The following is a 15,416-nucleotide window of genomic DNA, read 5'->3' as shown; positions in this document are numbered from 1 at the left end:
GAGGTGGAGACGAGACACCGCGGGGGAGGCAGGCTGCCCTGGCTCCCGTCCAGAGCTAACCATTTACCACCCGAGTGATCTGGGGCTGGGCCCCACCCACCTCTGACTCTGTAAGACAGGGCTCCTGGTGTCATCCCAGCCTTGCAAGCCAGTGGTTCTATGCCCGCAGAGTGTTGGTCAACGGGATGCCTGGTCAAGCTGGACTCCCAAGCCCCACACCAGACCTGGAGCATCTGCCCCTCACACGTTGTTACCATTTAGTCACTCAGTCCAACCCTTTTGCGACCCCATGGACCATAGCCCACCAAGCTCCTCTGTCCATGGGATTTTCCAGGGAAGAATACTGGAGTGGGCTGCCATTTCCTTCTCCAGGGACTCTTCCCAACTCAGGGATCCAACCCGCGGCTCCTGTCACATCTCCTGCAAGGCAGGTGGATTCTTTACCGCTAAGCCCCTCACAAATATTCTATCACAAAACCTTTATGTGCCCCTGACAGTGCCCTGTACGCATGTGTGCGAGTATTTTCATCCTAATGCACTACTCTCCCGGCAAAAAAAAAGGAAAAAAATTGGGGAAAAAACCCCATCAAGCTCATAGCAGCTACTGGGTAAAAATTCCCCCTACGTCTGATTTGCTGAATGAAGAAAAAAATCTTTTGTGTTCTCTTCAGAGATACTGAATGTCAGTGTGGAGGGATCTGTGATAATGCATTTCAAGGAACTTCCTGGGGTGGTTCTGACCCATCGTGGGTTTGGGCACCTCTGATGTGAATTCCTCATGGCAAAGGGGGCATTATAGGGTTGAGCATAGACTGTGGCCTGCCCCCTTCCCCACCCCAGGAACACAGAAGTTAATTCTGATGGCAGTTAGGGAAAGCTTCAAGGGGAGCGCGTGTCTTCACTGAGTTTAGAAAGATGAGTTGGGTCCTGGAAAGAGGGAGGCATTCCAGGCAAAGAGGCTGGTCGGGGGATGGATAAGTCTGCAGTCCACGGTGTATGTTACTGGCAGGAGAAGGCCTGGGGGCCTAGGTCATCTTCCTGGGGAGGTGCCTGACCGGAAAGGGTTAACCCCAGAGCCACCCAGGTCCTGTCCATTCAACTTCCACCTCCGTCCTCCGAGGAAATGGGTTTTCCAGGGGCCTGGACTGGGCCAGCAGTGACTCGTGGCTCTAAACGGATGGCAGAGGAAGTGAGTCAGGCCTCAGGGGAGAAAGTGAACCACGGGTCCCCTGCCTGTTACCCTCTCCCCCACCATGAGGATGGGCAGGGCTGGACCCGCACTGGAGCTGGGGCATCTCCTCCTGGGCCCAGCCAGCCCGAGGGAAGGGCAGCCGGGAGTCTTAGCTCAGATGAGCCCTGGCCCCTTGCTCTGCCTGGACCCTTGGGGACTCTGTGATGCTGGCCCCCATTGTGTCAAACTGGGCCGGATTGTTTTGTTCTCTACGTGTGTTTACGGAAGGCCTGAGGTCAGGGGAAGCTGTTCTAGAACGGGTGGGGGAGGGGGGCCTCTCTTGGGGGCCCCGCCCCCTAAATTCTCTCTCCCAGGCTGGAGTTGTCTGCACAGCTTGTGGTCTTGGCTGTCACCCATGCACCATTTCTCTCTCCTTTTGTTTGGGGGTCTTCCCAAACCAGAGGAACAAGCATCTCTAGAAACTACTGGCTCCAGTTCTCCAAGGAGTTCTCTAGAATGACACCGAGGTCCATGTCTTAGCTCCACCAGTAGGGAATCTTAGAACAGACAGCCCTGCCCTAGTCTCAGTTTTCTGATCTGTAAAATGGCAAAGCAGCAGGACCAGCCTCACAGGGTGGCTCTGAGGATTTCATGAGAGTGTAGATGGTGCCCCCGTCCAGTCCTCCTGTCCCTCAGAGGCTTCTGGGGACAGGCTCAGGTCTGTGCTGTGAGGTGGGAAGTTTTCAGGGTGGGGTTCCAGTCTTCCCAGAAAGGAAATTTCATGCTCGAAGAATTTCCGGTCAAGGCGCTTTGGAAGTTGAGCTGGCTGTGGGGGCCACGAGGGGGTGACGTGGGAGGGAAGGTGTAGGAGTCGGGACCTGTGAAGGGCCCAGGGGGTTGGGTGAGGGGCAGGCGTGAGCTGGTCAGGAAGGATACAGAGGTATTGAGCCAACACCTATGGCACCTGCCATGTGCATATTCCTGCTCTAAATCCTCTATAGATACCAATTCATTTAATTCTCACAATGACCCTTGCGATAGTCTTGATTTTCATACCTATTTACAGGTGACAAAAGTGAGGCCCAGAGAAGGTGAGTCCAGAGACACATGGCCATTGAGAGGAGGAACTGAGATTTAAACCCAGTCTGGCTCCAGAGTCTACTAAGGATGGGTTAAAGGAAACCAGGCAGGAGGTTAAAGTGAAACCCTCCCCCTCAAATTCCAAGAATGTCTGTAGGGCTAGAGTTGTTCACCTTGGAGTGGCTATTCAAGCAGCCAGGGTGGAGTGGGGATGACCCAGGAATGTCAGAGCATGCCATTGATCCCTATCTGTTGGAATCATGGCATTTCACAAGTGCAGCCTCACTTGTATCCCTCTGGTGATGGGAAGCTCATTCCCTCTTTCTGCTCTTTTGTTTTCAAAGAGATCAGTCCAGGAAGATAAATGAAAACAGATGACTCTGCCCTGTCCTGGGCACTGTTTACTGATAGTGGTAACTCACTTTGAAAGTCAGTGGGCCAGAGAGATACTTGGATTCTAGCCAGCTCCATCCTTGCTTGCTGTGTAAGGTCAGGAAATCACTGGCCCTCTCTGGGCCTTGAATGCAAATGCCATAATGAAGAACTGGGGCCATATTCGCAAAGTGATCTGTAAACTCTGAGTTCACGAGTATAAAGCAGAAGTCAAATTAGGGGTTGTGGAGTTGCCTGGAGGAGATGTCATTTGTATTGAGGATCAGGTATAGACAGGCAGAAAGAAGGAAAGACGTGCTTCTGTTCCCAGACATGGGTTTCCTTCCACTGTTCTAGAGTGACAGTTTCAAAAGGAGCCAAAATGGGAGATGCTACTTTAGAAAGATCCTCAGTGTTCTCCTGACTTCAAGTAATAAATCCTTCATTCCCCCTAAAAATAAAAACAAAAACACCAAAACCCAAAAGGAACCAAAATGCTCAGAGAGGATGCAGAGTGAAACCTTAAAAATCACAATTTAGGAAATAACAGCCATTTCCCCAAAGACTTCCACTTCCTTCTTCTTTGGGGTCTTGTGATGTCACCACGGCAGGGTGGTGAACCCAGTTTACCAACAATTAGACTGACCAGACCCAAGAAATTAGGGTTCTGTTATATATGTTGGGATACTGGAGACTGGTTTGAGGGGGCCAGGTTTGTTCAGTGAATTCCTGTCTGGGCCACCCCTTCATTTAATGCTGCCCTCAAATAGTCCATCCAAAAGTCACTTCCTCCTTTAAGCCCTCCTGGGTTCCCCCAAATCAAACTCCTTACATGCCCCATGGATGCCAAGCTTCCTTTTTGTCTGGCTTGTGGCAGATGACTGCATCTGTCACCACAGACATATGCAGCTCCCCACAGGATGAGGGTGTCTGTTCGTGACTGCCAGCACCCAGCTCAGTCACTGGGCCAGATGGCCATGGGGTGGGCCAAGCCACCTGGCATCTCTCTGTAAGTACCAGGCACGGAGGTTCCCTCCCAGGCACTACAGTCCTGATCAGGCAGGGAAAGCCCTTGGCCTCTGGAACAATTAAATGGGCAATCATTTAATTCCTTGGATCTCAGGTTCCCTATCTGTGAAATGGGTCAAATGTTAGGGCCTATTTCACAGGGTTGGAATGAGGATTAGCATAGGTGTAGGGGTGAGGAGGCTGGGCCAGTACAGGCTGGCAGACAGTGGGTACTCAGCTAACAGAGGTTGGGGATGTGACCCATTCTACACCAGGAGAGGGCTGAAGGGAGCTGGATCCTCCCAAGCTTGGACCAGACTGTTTCTCCCTGCCAGACTGGGACGTCCCTCTGCCTTTCCAGCTGCCTTGGGAACTGGCTCCTCCTGGTGGCCATACCAGGAAGTGCCTTTCTCCTCCAGCCCCTGTAGAGGGCGCTGTGACCGCACTGATCCTACACTCCAATACCCCTGCGGCCCGGCTGCCCAGTAACCTCTGTGAACACTGGGGCCTGTGCACAGAGATGGATCAGGAGCTCCCTGTGGAGGAGGGGTGCACCGTCCTGTACCTCCCAGAGCTGGCTAACAGGAGACCTTGGCTGGAGGCGGGAACCAAAGAAGTCCAGGACCGACTGCAGAGGGGGTTGAGGAAGACTTCCTGAAGAAGGTGTTCTCTGAGCTGGGTCTTAGGGGTGATCATGGTGAGGTTCCTGGAGGAAAACCCCTAGAACGTGCTTTGTCTTGTCTTCTGAAGGCCCGGAGCGGGCAGGGTGGGGTGGCTCCTGGTGATGCTATGGAGCTTCCCCCCACAAATTCTATCCTGATTACCCCATCACTGCTGGGTTCAGAAGGGAGGTCCTATTAGTCCTGTTTTCCCTGACTTACACAGGGTTATGCAACAAGCCAGAGGTGGAGCTGGACTTGAACTCAGTCACTGCCTTTTTTTAATTAAAAAAAATTATTTAAAAATTTATTTTATTGAAGAATAGTTAATTTACAACATTGTGTTAATTTTTGCTTATAGCAAAGTGATTCAGTTACATAATACTTATATATTCTTTTCATATTCTTTTCCATTATGGTTGATCACAAGATATTGAATATAGTTCTCTGTGCTATACAGTAGGACCTTGTTTTGCATCCATTCTGTATGTAATAGTTTGTATCTGCTCACCCCAAACTCCCAATCTATCCCTCCCCCACCCTGGGCAATCACAAGTCTGTTCTCTATGTCTGTGGGTCTGTTTTTGTCTTGTAGATGTGTTCACTGGTGTCGTATTTTAGATTTCACATATAACTGATGTCATATTGTGTTTGACTTTCTGTGACTTGCTCCACTGAGTGTGATAATCTTTAGGTCCATTCACGTTGCTGCAGGTAGCATTATTTCATTCTTTCTTATGGCCAAGTGGGATTTCATTGCATATATGTGCCACGTCTCTATTCATTCTTCTGTTGATGGACATGGAGGTGGTTCCCATGTTTTGGCTATTGTGAATGGTGCTGCTCTGAACCTAGGGGTGAGTGTATCTTTTTGAATTATAGTTTTGTCCAGGTATATGCCCAGGAGTGGGATTGCTGGATTATATGGCAACTCTATTTTTGATTTTCTGAGGAACCTCCGCACTGTCCTCCATAGTGGCTGCACCAATTTACATTGCCACCAACAGTGTAGGAGGGTTCCCTTTTCTTCACACCTTCTCCAGGATTTGCTATTTGCAGGCTTTTTAATGATAGACATTCTGACCTGTGTGAGATACCTCATTGTAGTTTTGATTTTCATTTCTCTAGTGACTAGCGATCGGAGAAGGCAATGGCAAGCCACTCCAGTACTCTTGCCTAGAAAATCCCATGGATGGTGGAGCCTGGTAGGCTGCAGTCCATGGGGTCGCTAAGAGTCAGACACGACTGAGCGACTTCACTTTCACTTTTCACTTTCACACATTGGAGAAGGAAATGGCAACCCACTCCAGTGTTCTTGCCTGGAGAATCCCAGGGATGGGGGAGCCTGGTGGGCTTCCGTCTATGGGGTCACACAGAGTCAGACACGACTGAAGTGACTTAGCAGCAGCAGTGACTAGCGATGCGGCACATCTTTTCACATGCCTATTGGTTGTCTGTGTGTCTTCTTTTGGCCACTGCCTCCTGACACTCCGCTCCTGGATGCTCTGGGGGAGGTCCACGGACTGTTTCCACACATGCCTCCCTGCCTTGCATCCCTCGTCCATCCTACCCGGGTTTGTCCCTCTGTAGGGCTGGCAGTCACCCTGGGGGCAGGACCTCGGCTAACACTCCTGGCCTGTTTCAGGTGGTGATGCCTCGGGTGCCCTGGGGGAGGGAGATGGCTGCCCAAGTGCTGCTGCAGATGCCGCTGTTCCTGCTGGGTCTCCTCCTGCTTCCAGGTAGGTTTTCCTGGAGGTGCCTTGGGACTTCTGTTAAAATGCCATCCTTGTGTTCAGGACCAGCACATCCACTAATGCCTTTGGGCAGGCACAGGCCTGCAAATACAGCTTAGCAAGTAGATGGTACCTTGGAAAAAAGATAGAGTCTCCCCTTCATTCTGTCAAATGCAGCGCCCCTCCCAGTACCCAGCTTAGGGTGGGTTTTGGCCCCACTCACCTCTGCAGCCCGAGCACCCTTGTTCAGTGTGCAGCCTGCACCACTGTCTGTAGCAGGCATGGCCTCGTGAGATATTTTATTGCTATTGAAAATATTATCTTGCTTTGAAATTTTTTTCTTTGCTCTTTCTTTTTTTTTTACTGATTTTGAGTTTGTTCTTTTCCTATTTTTAAGCCAACCATCTTGGAGCAGGGTAGATTCATATTTTTGGAGACCCTTTGAAGTAGGTCCTTGGAATGTGTGTGGGTCCCAGGCACTGGGCTCCTATGTTCCGGGCCCAGGGCCTGCTTCTAGCCCAGAGTCTCATCTGCAGTCTCTGCCCCCTCAGGTGCCCATGGTGGGGGCCCCCGGGAAGACTTCCGCTTCTGTGGCCAGCGGAACCAGACGCAGAACAGCAGCCTCCATTATAAGCGGGCGTCCCAGCTCCACATCTCCATCAGGAACTCTGAGGAGGCCCTCACCATCCATGCCCCCTTCCCTGGAGTCCACCCAGCTTCTTGGCCATTCCCTCACCCCAGGGGCCTCTACCACTTCTGCCTCTACTGGAACCGCCACGCAGGGAAATTGCATCTTCGCTACGGCAAGAAAGACTTCGTGCTGAGTGACCAAGCCCCTGACCTCCTGTGCTTCCGGCATCAGGAGGAGACCCTGGCCCCGGGGCCCCCGCTGTTTGCCACCTCAGTCAGCTCCTGGTGGAGCCCCCAGAACACGAGTCTGCCCAGCGCGGCCAGCTTCATCTTCTCCTTCCACAGTAAGGCAACATCCAGGCAGCAGGAAGGGCTTGGCCCAAGGCCTGGAAACTGGAAAAGCAAAGTGCATGGGGGCTGGGGGCAAGTGGGCTTAAAGCGGTCTGGGCTGCCTGTCATGTCATGGAGTGGGGGGCTCTGTTCACAGGCAGCGGGGACTCAGGGAAGGTGTGTTTGTGAGAAGACAGGGGTGAGGGAGGAGGGGTGAAGTCCCATCCCGCAGCTGCAGCGTAGGTCCAGGTAAAGGAAGACTAGAGATGAACAGGGTGGGAGCAGAGAGAACGGAGGGATGGGACTAGATGTTAGGAGCTGGAGGAAAAATTCTGCTTCATTAGCCTCATCTAGACTGTTTATCCCCATTTCACAGAGGAGAAACTGAGGCTCAGAGAGGCACAAAGTTCCAAGAGTAACGAATAAGAGAGGGAGCCAGATTTGAACCCAGCAGCTGATTGGCATGGGGCCGGGGGACAGGAAGAGAGGTTGAAGGTCAGGAAGCGGCAAGGCTAGAGGCTGACCACTGAGGTCTGCAGACTGAGTCTTCTGGCTGAGGCCCAGCCACTGCCTTCTATTCAGTGCGGAGTGGAGGCTGGGAGGAGGGGCTGGCCAGAGGAGCTGGAAGCTTTACTTGGGGTCCAGGATTTCCCTGATTCTGGTTCCTTTCAGGCAGCTCCAGTTTGGGGCAGGGCTCCCAAGGGAGGGGCTCCCAAGGGAAGGGGCACAGGGCTTTGAATATGCTAGCAGCTCCAGGCCCATGGAAATGCTACGGGGTGGGAGGGGGGAGGGGTGGAGGGGGCAGAGCTGGGGCATGTGGGGGCGGGTAGATGGGGGTCCCTGCCCCCAGGCCCGTATTCTGCCCCAACCTGGGAGGACAGAGTCGGGAACAGCTGTAAATTGGCCTCCTGAAGAGGAGATCTGGCCCAGTCTTACTTGGTCTGTAGAGAGTTTTTGGAAAACATGAGCCAGGGGTGGAGGGTAGCCCGGGTGAAGGCCCTGGAACCGCCACAGCAGCCCCTCACCCCCCAGCTCCTCCTGAAGGAGGCCTGGCTGGTCCTGGGGAACTGGCCCTCCCAGCCCCTTCTGTGTGCTCAGAAGGATGCCTGGGGTAGGGGTAGGGGTGGTCTAGCCCTCCCTGCTGGGGCTGGAGTTGCTGGGGGCTCCGTATGACAGAGCCCCATCTGGCTGGCTACATCTCTGAGTGACCTGGGGGAGTCCATCCTACTACTTGGAGCCTCAGTTTCCTGTTTTGTAAAATCGGGACAGAAGCTGTCAGAGTCACGGGGGAGTAATTGAGAGTGTGATGAGTGTGGCCTGAGTTGAATGAGTGGAACCCCATTCAACAGCCTTTAGTGGGTCTGTCCATCCCTCTCCCTCAGATCCCCCCCACAAGGCCTCCCACAATGCCTCGCTGGACATATGTGAGCTGAAAAGGGACCTCCAGCAGCTCAGCCAGTTTCTCAAGCATCCCCGGAAGAACTCAAGGAGGCCCCCCTTCACCCCCATGGGCCAGTAAGTATGGGTCCGCAGCGTGTGAGGGGTGAGGAGGAGGCTCCCCAGACACAGGCATGGCAGGGATTTGGAGTGGGAGACCATGGAGACCTCCGCTTGGTCTCCATCTCGATTCAGTCCCACAGGCCAAGCCCCCCCACCTGCCTGAGTCAGAAAAAAGAGTCTCTCTAACCAGCACCCAAGTCCTCCTCTCCACCAATAAGGGAAAACGATTGACCCATTTTACAGCTCAGCAGACTGAGGCCCAGAGATGGGTAGGGCTGCCCAGCGGCACAAAGTGGGTCAGTCCAGGCAGAACTGGACCCAGAACCTGGTGGCTGGGTCTGAGGATAGGACCCCACCCTGCTCCTTTCCTATTTGTGCTGAGGCCCCAGTTTCCTCCGCATCACCCCTGCAGGTCATTCTGTAGGGCCCCACACTCTTCCCTGTGTATCAGCCTGAGTCGCCTCTCTGCTCCCTCCATCTTCCTGCCTGCTGGCCTATCTGGATCCACCCCTCACCCCCAGCAGTCATCTCCCCCTCTCTTCCCACTGTTTCCAGGCAGCTGCAGAGCCTGGAGTTGAAGCTGGCCTCTGTGAACTTCACAGGGGACGCTGTATCCTTTGAGGAGGAGCGGATCAATGCCACAGTGTGGAAACTCCAGCCTGCCTTCAGCCAACAGGACCTGCACATCCACTCCGGGCGGGAGGTCAGGGGTCAGGATCGGTAGCCAGGGCAGGAAGCAGATGTAGAGGCTGCGAGCACTCCCTCCCCCCACCCCCATCCCGACCCCCACCCCTGGCCTCTGGGAGCCAGATATGTGCTGATGAGGAAGGCCTCAGGCCCAGAGAGTCAGGCCCAGACCTGGTGGCATTGAGGACCCTTCAGGTCACAGCAGTGGGGACAGAGTGATGGCAGGACCTGGTTCCTGCACCAGGGGCTCCTGGGACACATCCCTGTGGACTGACAACCAGTGCCAAAATGCCTATGCCTTCAGCCCTGTTGTCAGCCTGCCCCTTGATGGGCCTGGTTGCGGGGAGGGATGGCTACCCCCACCCTTCATATCCCCCAGCATGCCAGGGGGCCACAGGCAGGGTCAATGTCTGACACCCAGACACCGGAATACCACATGATTCTCCCAGGCCCTTATCCCCTGGGATCTAACCATAAGACTCCCTAGCCAGCACTGGTGCCAAGGAAAGGAGGAGTAAGCGGGGTTGTTGGGTCTGGCCTGGCTTCGTGAAGGAGGTAGGCTTAGAGATGGCAGCAAGCAGGAAGGCGTGTGCTGGGGGGGCATGGTGGGGACCTGGAGGTCCACTTCCGGCTGAGCCCCTGCGGGTCCTCTGGTCTGCAGGAGGAACAGAGCGAGATCCTGGAGTACTCAGTGGTGCTGCCCAGAGTGCTCTTCCAGACCAAGGGCAGGAGGCAAGAAGCTGAGAAGAGACTTCTCCTGGTGGACTTCAGCAGCCAAGCTCTGTTCCAGGTAGGGGGTGGTTGTCCTTGTGCCCTTCCTTGGGGAAAGCAGCTTCTGTCTGAGAGAGAGGTGGAAGCTAGGCACGGAAGGTAGCCCTCTCCTCCAAGAGTCCTTGTAAAGTCAGAAATCAGATGGCAACATGCATGAGATTTAGAGTGGGAAAGGTCTAAATGGTGTTATTCTTACTATAGTGTAAATGACTACCTATGCAAGAATTGCTTCCAGAGGGAGACTCAAAATCTGGGAGCAGTGTACTGCACAGAGACAAGAGTGTACTCTTTTCAGTCCTGAGCCCCCTCCCTCCCCTCTCCTTCATACCCCATTTATCTAGGACAAGAATTCCAGCCAGGTCTTGGGAGAGAAGGTCTTGGGTATTGTTGTGCAGAACACCAAAGTAGCCAACCTCTCGGCGCCTGTGGTGCTCACCTTCCAGCACCAGCCACAGCCGGTGAGTGTGAGCCAAGCAATCTGGGGACAAGGGTCCCTGTTCGCCCATTCGCCTGTCCCTCCTCTTTTCTGAAAGAAAAAGAATTGACTGCCTTTAACAAACTGACTGGCTGGAGGCATTGGCCAGTCAGGTCGAAATAGGGTGGAACCCTGGCACTGTCTCCCTCAGCCTGGCTGGAAAGGAGTAGACTGCTACAGGGCCCACCCCTTCTTTCTTGTCCCTACAGAAGAACGTGACTCTGCAATGTGTGTTCTGGGTTGAAGACCTGACATGTGAGTGTGGAGGGGGCTCTGAGCTTGGCAGGTACCTGGAGGCAGGTAGTGGGGGTCCTAGAGTGTGGGGTAGATGGAGTTAATCAAAGAGGGCTTCCCGGAGGAAGGTGGCTTTGAAGAAAGAGTGATGGCAGGTTAGGGACCTGCTGAGGGAAGCAAAAGCTCAGAAGAGGGATGCAGTCATGCATTTGTGGGGTACTGGGGATGACAGTGGGGGTGCTGAGCTTGGTCTCAGAGCCTCATGCTGGCCCTTCTCAGCGAGCAGCCCGGGGAGCTGGAGCGATGCAGGGTGTGAGACCATCAGGAGAGAGACACAGACCTCCTGCCACTGCAACCACCTGACCTACTTTGCTGTGCTGATGGTACGTGAGCCCCTCCTGCCCCACTGCCGCCACTTCTCACATATATGGCATTCATTCCCAAGCCTCAAGATGACTCCTGTTGTTGTCCCATTTTATCGATGAGGAAACTGAGGCTCAGAGAGGTTAGGCAATTTACTCAAGGTTACACAGCTAGTAGTAAGTAAAAGGTCTCTGAAGTCTTTGCTCTTTATCCCCCAATTTGAGTGCATGATACAAACGCAGGTTCCTGGTCCTAACCTAGGATTCTGATTCCACAGGGCTGGGGTGGGGGCAGGACTGTGTTTCTCTAGAACCTTCCGGGGATGCTGAGGCCAAATGCAGAGGCCCTTGCGGGGACTGCGGTGCCCCCACCAAGATCTCTTTGTGTCCTGCATTCATTCTCCCAGAATTTTAGGAGCCAGGATCTGAGGGACCAGAGTGGTCCTCTGGTGCTCTCTGGGTATCGGGAGCTCACTCCCTCCCAGGGGACTTATATCTGGGTTGAGTGTCTAGAAACATAGTGTCAGGACAGAAAAGGGGTTCTCTGGTGGAAGCCGCTGGACCTTGGTGGGGACAGGGATCCATATGAGAATGTGGTGAAATAATGCACTCATGGCACCCCACTCTGCTCTGCTGGGGGGCAAGAGTGGCTCACAGATGCCCAAGGTCCTCCAGGGACCACGGGCTAGCCCTCCACCTGGGCAAGCCCCCAGCACGGAGGCCAGCTCTGACCTGCCCTGTGGCCCCAGGTTGCCTCCGTGGAGGTGGATGCCGTCCATAAGCACTACCTGACCCTCCTCACCTACGTAGGCTGTGTCATCTCCGCCCTGGCCTGCGTCCTCACCATCGCCGCCTACCTCTGCTCCAGGTAGGGCCTGGGGCTGCGAGGGAAAGGGAAGGGAGAGCCTCCATTCCCGGCTCCTGAGCTGGGGCCCCCCAGTCAGGGAGACCCACCCTGGAGACTGGCCTGACTGACCCTGACGTGTGTCTGTGTGGTTTGTGGGAGCCCTGGGAGGTTTGGTCAGCTGACCTTCCCTCCTCAGATCTGTGATGTTTGAGTGACATCTCACTGAAAGTTTATATTAGCTGCCAACATTTAAAATTGGGCGAGTTGACGTAAGACTCTAGATGCCTGTCTTTGAAGGACCAGATGTGATTCCACTGGGGGCATACGGTATATGATGATGCTGGTGATGATAATGGTGAGCAATTACATTGAGCTTCCCACATGCCACACCCTGTTCTTCTTTTCTTTTTTTGAGCATATAGAATACATCCCTTTATTTTAAATATCCTATTGTTTCCCTCCATTTTAAATGCATTTCAATCCTTTATTTGCTTAAAGACTACTCAAAGATTTGTAATTTTTTAGTGCAATTTTTTCTTTTCTAATTTATTTATTTTAACTGGAGGCTAATTACTTTACAATATTGTAGTGGTTTTTGCCATACTTTGACATGAATTGGCCATGGCCCACCCTGTTCTAAGTGCTTTATATACATGAACTAGGTTCATCTTCACAAGGGTCCTATGAAAGAGTGCTCAGAGAAGGTGACTGACCTGACCGAGATCACACAGCATGGAAGCGGCAGAAGCAGGCTTGAGTCAAAGCAGGCAGGCTCCAGGCCCACAAGGCCCCAGTTACTGAGCTGTCTGGCAGTGGCCTCTGTGGACAGGCAGAGCCTCCAGGGTTCTCCCCAGCCCCCATTCCCTGGTGTCTGCTTTGAGGTCCAGCCTCCTGGCTCCATGGAGGAACCTGTCACCCTAGTCGTTTGGGTGCCTGAGGGGAGAAGAGGTCGAGTGAAGAATGCCTCCGCCACCCTCTGGCAGGCTTGTGTGTGGGGTCTGGATTATCAGAGCTGGGCTTTGCCTAAACTGGAGTCCACCTGCAGTTGGGGCCTGGAGCCATTGCGGTAGAGGGGAGACAGCCTTAGTTCTGGGGTGACACTTGGTGTGTGCTCACTGCCCTGGTGGGGAGGAGGGGCGGGTGCAGCTGTGTGCAGGCACAGTGACAGATGCATACATGCCAGGCTGGAGACGGCTGGCAGGCTTAGTGGAGGGCCAGGAGTTGGGGCACAAGCCCCCCAGCACTTACCCACTGATCATAAAGGTGCCCCAGGACACAGGGATGGGGACCCTTCAGGACTGGGCATATTATCTGTTCTGGGTGCTTTATATCAGTGTAACCCTCACCCCACCCTTGAGGGTGAGGGGTTGCGGCCAGCCAATTGTGGTGCCTTGTGTTAGGGGCAGGGCAGGGCAGTCATGGAAATCCACGATGGCAGGTATTCTTCTGCGCCCTCTGGGACAGGCAGTGGATGGTGCCAGGCAGGACACATTAGGGGCAGAAAGGCTGACGGTGCCCTGGACCACATAGTATCTTGGGATGGGGGCAGGGCATGCACACACAGGCTTGCAGACTCAAGGACACAGGCACACACAGGCTGTGCTCACAGATGTACAGTTGTGCAGACAGACACAGAACGTAGGTGGCATGGCTTCTCCAAACCAGCAAAAAATTCCAGTCTTTCCCTTTTGACTTTGGGAGCATCTGGTTGGTGGTCATGTCTGTGTTGACTGGAGCATCTGTGCCTAGCTGAGGCTGCTGTTAAATGCATACATAGTGCCCGAGCCTCTGGGTGCTGGATACAGGGTAGGTGCAGAGGGACAGGTGGGCAAGAGCCTGGCTGCAGCCACAAGAGTAGGATAGGAAGAATGTGTGTGTGTGTGTAGTCTGGGAAGGCTGCCTGGAGGAGAAGGGGTGGGTGGGCCCTCCCACCTCCCACCTCCCACCTCCCACCTCCCACCTCCCACCTCCCACCTCCCACCTCCCTGCCCTCCCACACTGATCACCAGAGTGACCCTGTCTACCCACCCCGCGCCTGTGCAGGAGGAAGTCTAGGGATTACACCATCAAGGTGCACATGAACCTGCTGCTGGCCGTCTTCCTGCTGGACGTGAGCTTCCTGCTCAGTGAGCCGGTGGCCTTGTCAGGCTCCGAGGCTGCCTGCCGTGCCAGCGCCATCTTCCTGCACTTCTCTCTGCTCGCCTGCCTCTCCTGGATGGGCCTTGAGGGCTACAACCTCTACCGGCTTGTGGTTGAGGTCTTTGGCACCTATGTCCCAGGCTATCTGCTCAAGCTGAGCATCGTGGGCTGGGGTAAGTTAGTGGAGGGGGTTTGTGGGTTCCCCCCAGACCTGCCCCTTCCTCTTGGCTTTTGACAAAAGGTGGGCACTTTGTTCCACTTCTCCAGCTACCCTTCTGATTATTCCCTCACTGCTTCCTTCACTCACCCATCCTCAGGGGTTCTTTACCTTGGCTGGATCGAGGTACTCCTTAGGAGGATGAGGTGATGAGCCCTGTCTCCAATAAATGCTTACATATTCTCTTCATCTCTGTTTTACAAGTGGGGTTTGCAGACAGAGCCACCAGGTACGGATGTGCAGGTTGTGCCCTGCTCAAAGGCGCCCAGTCGTGGATGAGTGGGGCTGTAAACCAGTCCTCACATAATTCGCCTAGGCTGGTGGTGGCCCAGACTGTGGATCCCGATGAACCTCAGATAACAGATTCCCAATGGCGCTGGCATTTGTTCTTAGCCAATAGCAACCCAATTCACCTATGGCCCGACCTCTCTTTTGTCAGACCCAAGGCCTAGGGGCCCACACCACAAGTCCTTTTGATCATTGCACAGGCCCATCAACCTCCACATGTCCCTGATCCCAACTTGCTGCTCCTCCCATATTTTTCATTTGGTTCCTTCTTGGTTCTTATCATTGATTTATATGAAATTCCTTCAGAGTTGGCTGTTTGTCAAAATCCAGGAGTTTAATGGTGGGCAACCCCTTCCAGGGAGCTCTCAGACTCCACCTCATGGACAGAGTCAAGGCCCAGAATAGACATCCCAGTGGAGCATAATTCTAGATGTCCCCCACTGAACTGTCCTCCACCCCACCAATGTCTGCTTCTCCCATTTCTCCTGTGACATCCAGCCCCCCAGCAGGGACCTGCTGGCCCTTTCCCTTAGGGCCTCCCAGGATGGTGAGGGGGCAGGGGTTAGGTTAGGGCAGATAGGCCCCCCTTTGGGAAACCAGGGGCTTCCTTCATAGCTCAGTTGGTTAAAAAAAAAAACTGCCTGCAATGCAGAAGACCCAGGTTCAATCCCTGGGTCAGGAAGATCCCCTGGAGAAGGAAATGGCAACCCACTCCAGTATTCTTGCCTGGGAAATCCCATGGACAGAGGAGCCTGGCGGGCTGTAGTCCATGGGCTTGCAAGAGTTGGACACGACTTGGGAAACCAGAACTGGAATAGAGAAGGGAGGGTCTGAGCTTGTGGAGGAGTTGCCCCAGGTGGAGCTGGCTGGGCTCTGGGAGCTCAGGTCCTGGAGGGAACATGAAAGGAGGAGG

General features: G+C 54.0%; 1 protein-coding gene across 6 annotated transcripts in view; it reads left to right on the top strand.

Moving 5' to 3' along the window:
• The window catches only part of ADGRG1 (adhesion G protein-coupled receptor G1), a 44,356-nt gene that overhangs the window by 24,449 nt on the left and 4,491 nt on the right, over positions 1-15,416 (top strand). For 3 of the 6 annotated variants that reach the window (XM_055412676.2, XM_055412674.2, XM_055412675.2), the window contains 10 exons: positions 5,936-6,003; positions 6,918-6,997; positions 8,366-8,498; positions 9,039-9,186; positions 9,832-9,960; positions 10,283-10,399; positions 10,626-10,671; positions 10,930-11,033; positions 11,762-11,880; positions 13,903-14,171. In XM_055412676.2, the coding sequence (XP_055268651.2) occupies positions 5,942-6,003; positions 6,918-6,997; positions 8,366-8,498; positions 9,039-9,186; positions 9,832-9,960; positions 10,283-10,399; positions 10,626-10,671; positions 10,930-11,033; positions 11,762-11,880; positions 13,903-14,171 (1,207 nt within the window). In that variant the 5' untranslated portion in view covers positions 5,936-5,941. Of the gene's footprint in view, positions 1-5,935; positions 6,030-6,574; positions 6,998-8,365; positions 8,499-9,038; positions 9,187-9,831; positions 9,961-10,282; positions 10,400-10,625; positions 10,672-10,929; positions 11,034-11,761; positions 11,881-13,902; positions 14,172-15,416 lie in introns of all 6 variants that reach the window. The other 3 variants (XM_055412673.2, XM_055412671.2, XM_055412672.2) reach the window with 1 other exon arrangement.

The sequence above is a fragment of the Moschus berezovskii genome, chromosome 22 (genome assembly GCF_049115385.1).
Source record: "Moschus berezovskii isolate FMDL1 chromosome 22, NW_MosBer_1.0, whole genome shotgun sequence".
In the NCBI taxonomy this organism is placed as follows: Eukaryota; Metazoa; Chordata; class Mammalia; order Artiodactyla; family Moschidae; genus Moschus; species Moschus berezovskii.
This window is presented reverse-complemented; position numbering and strand designations above follow the sequence as displayed.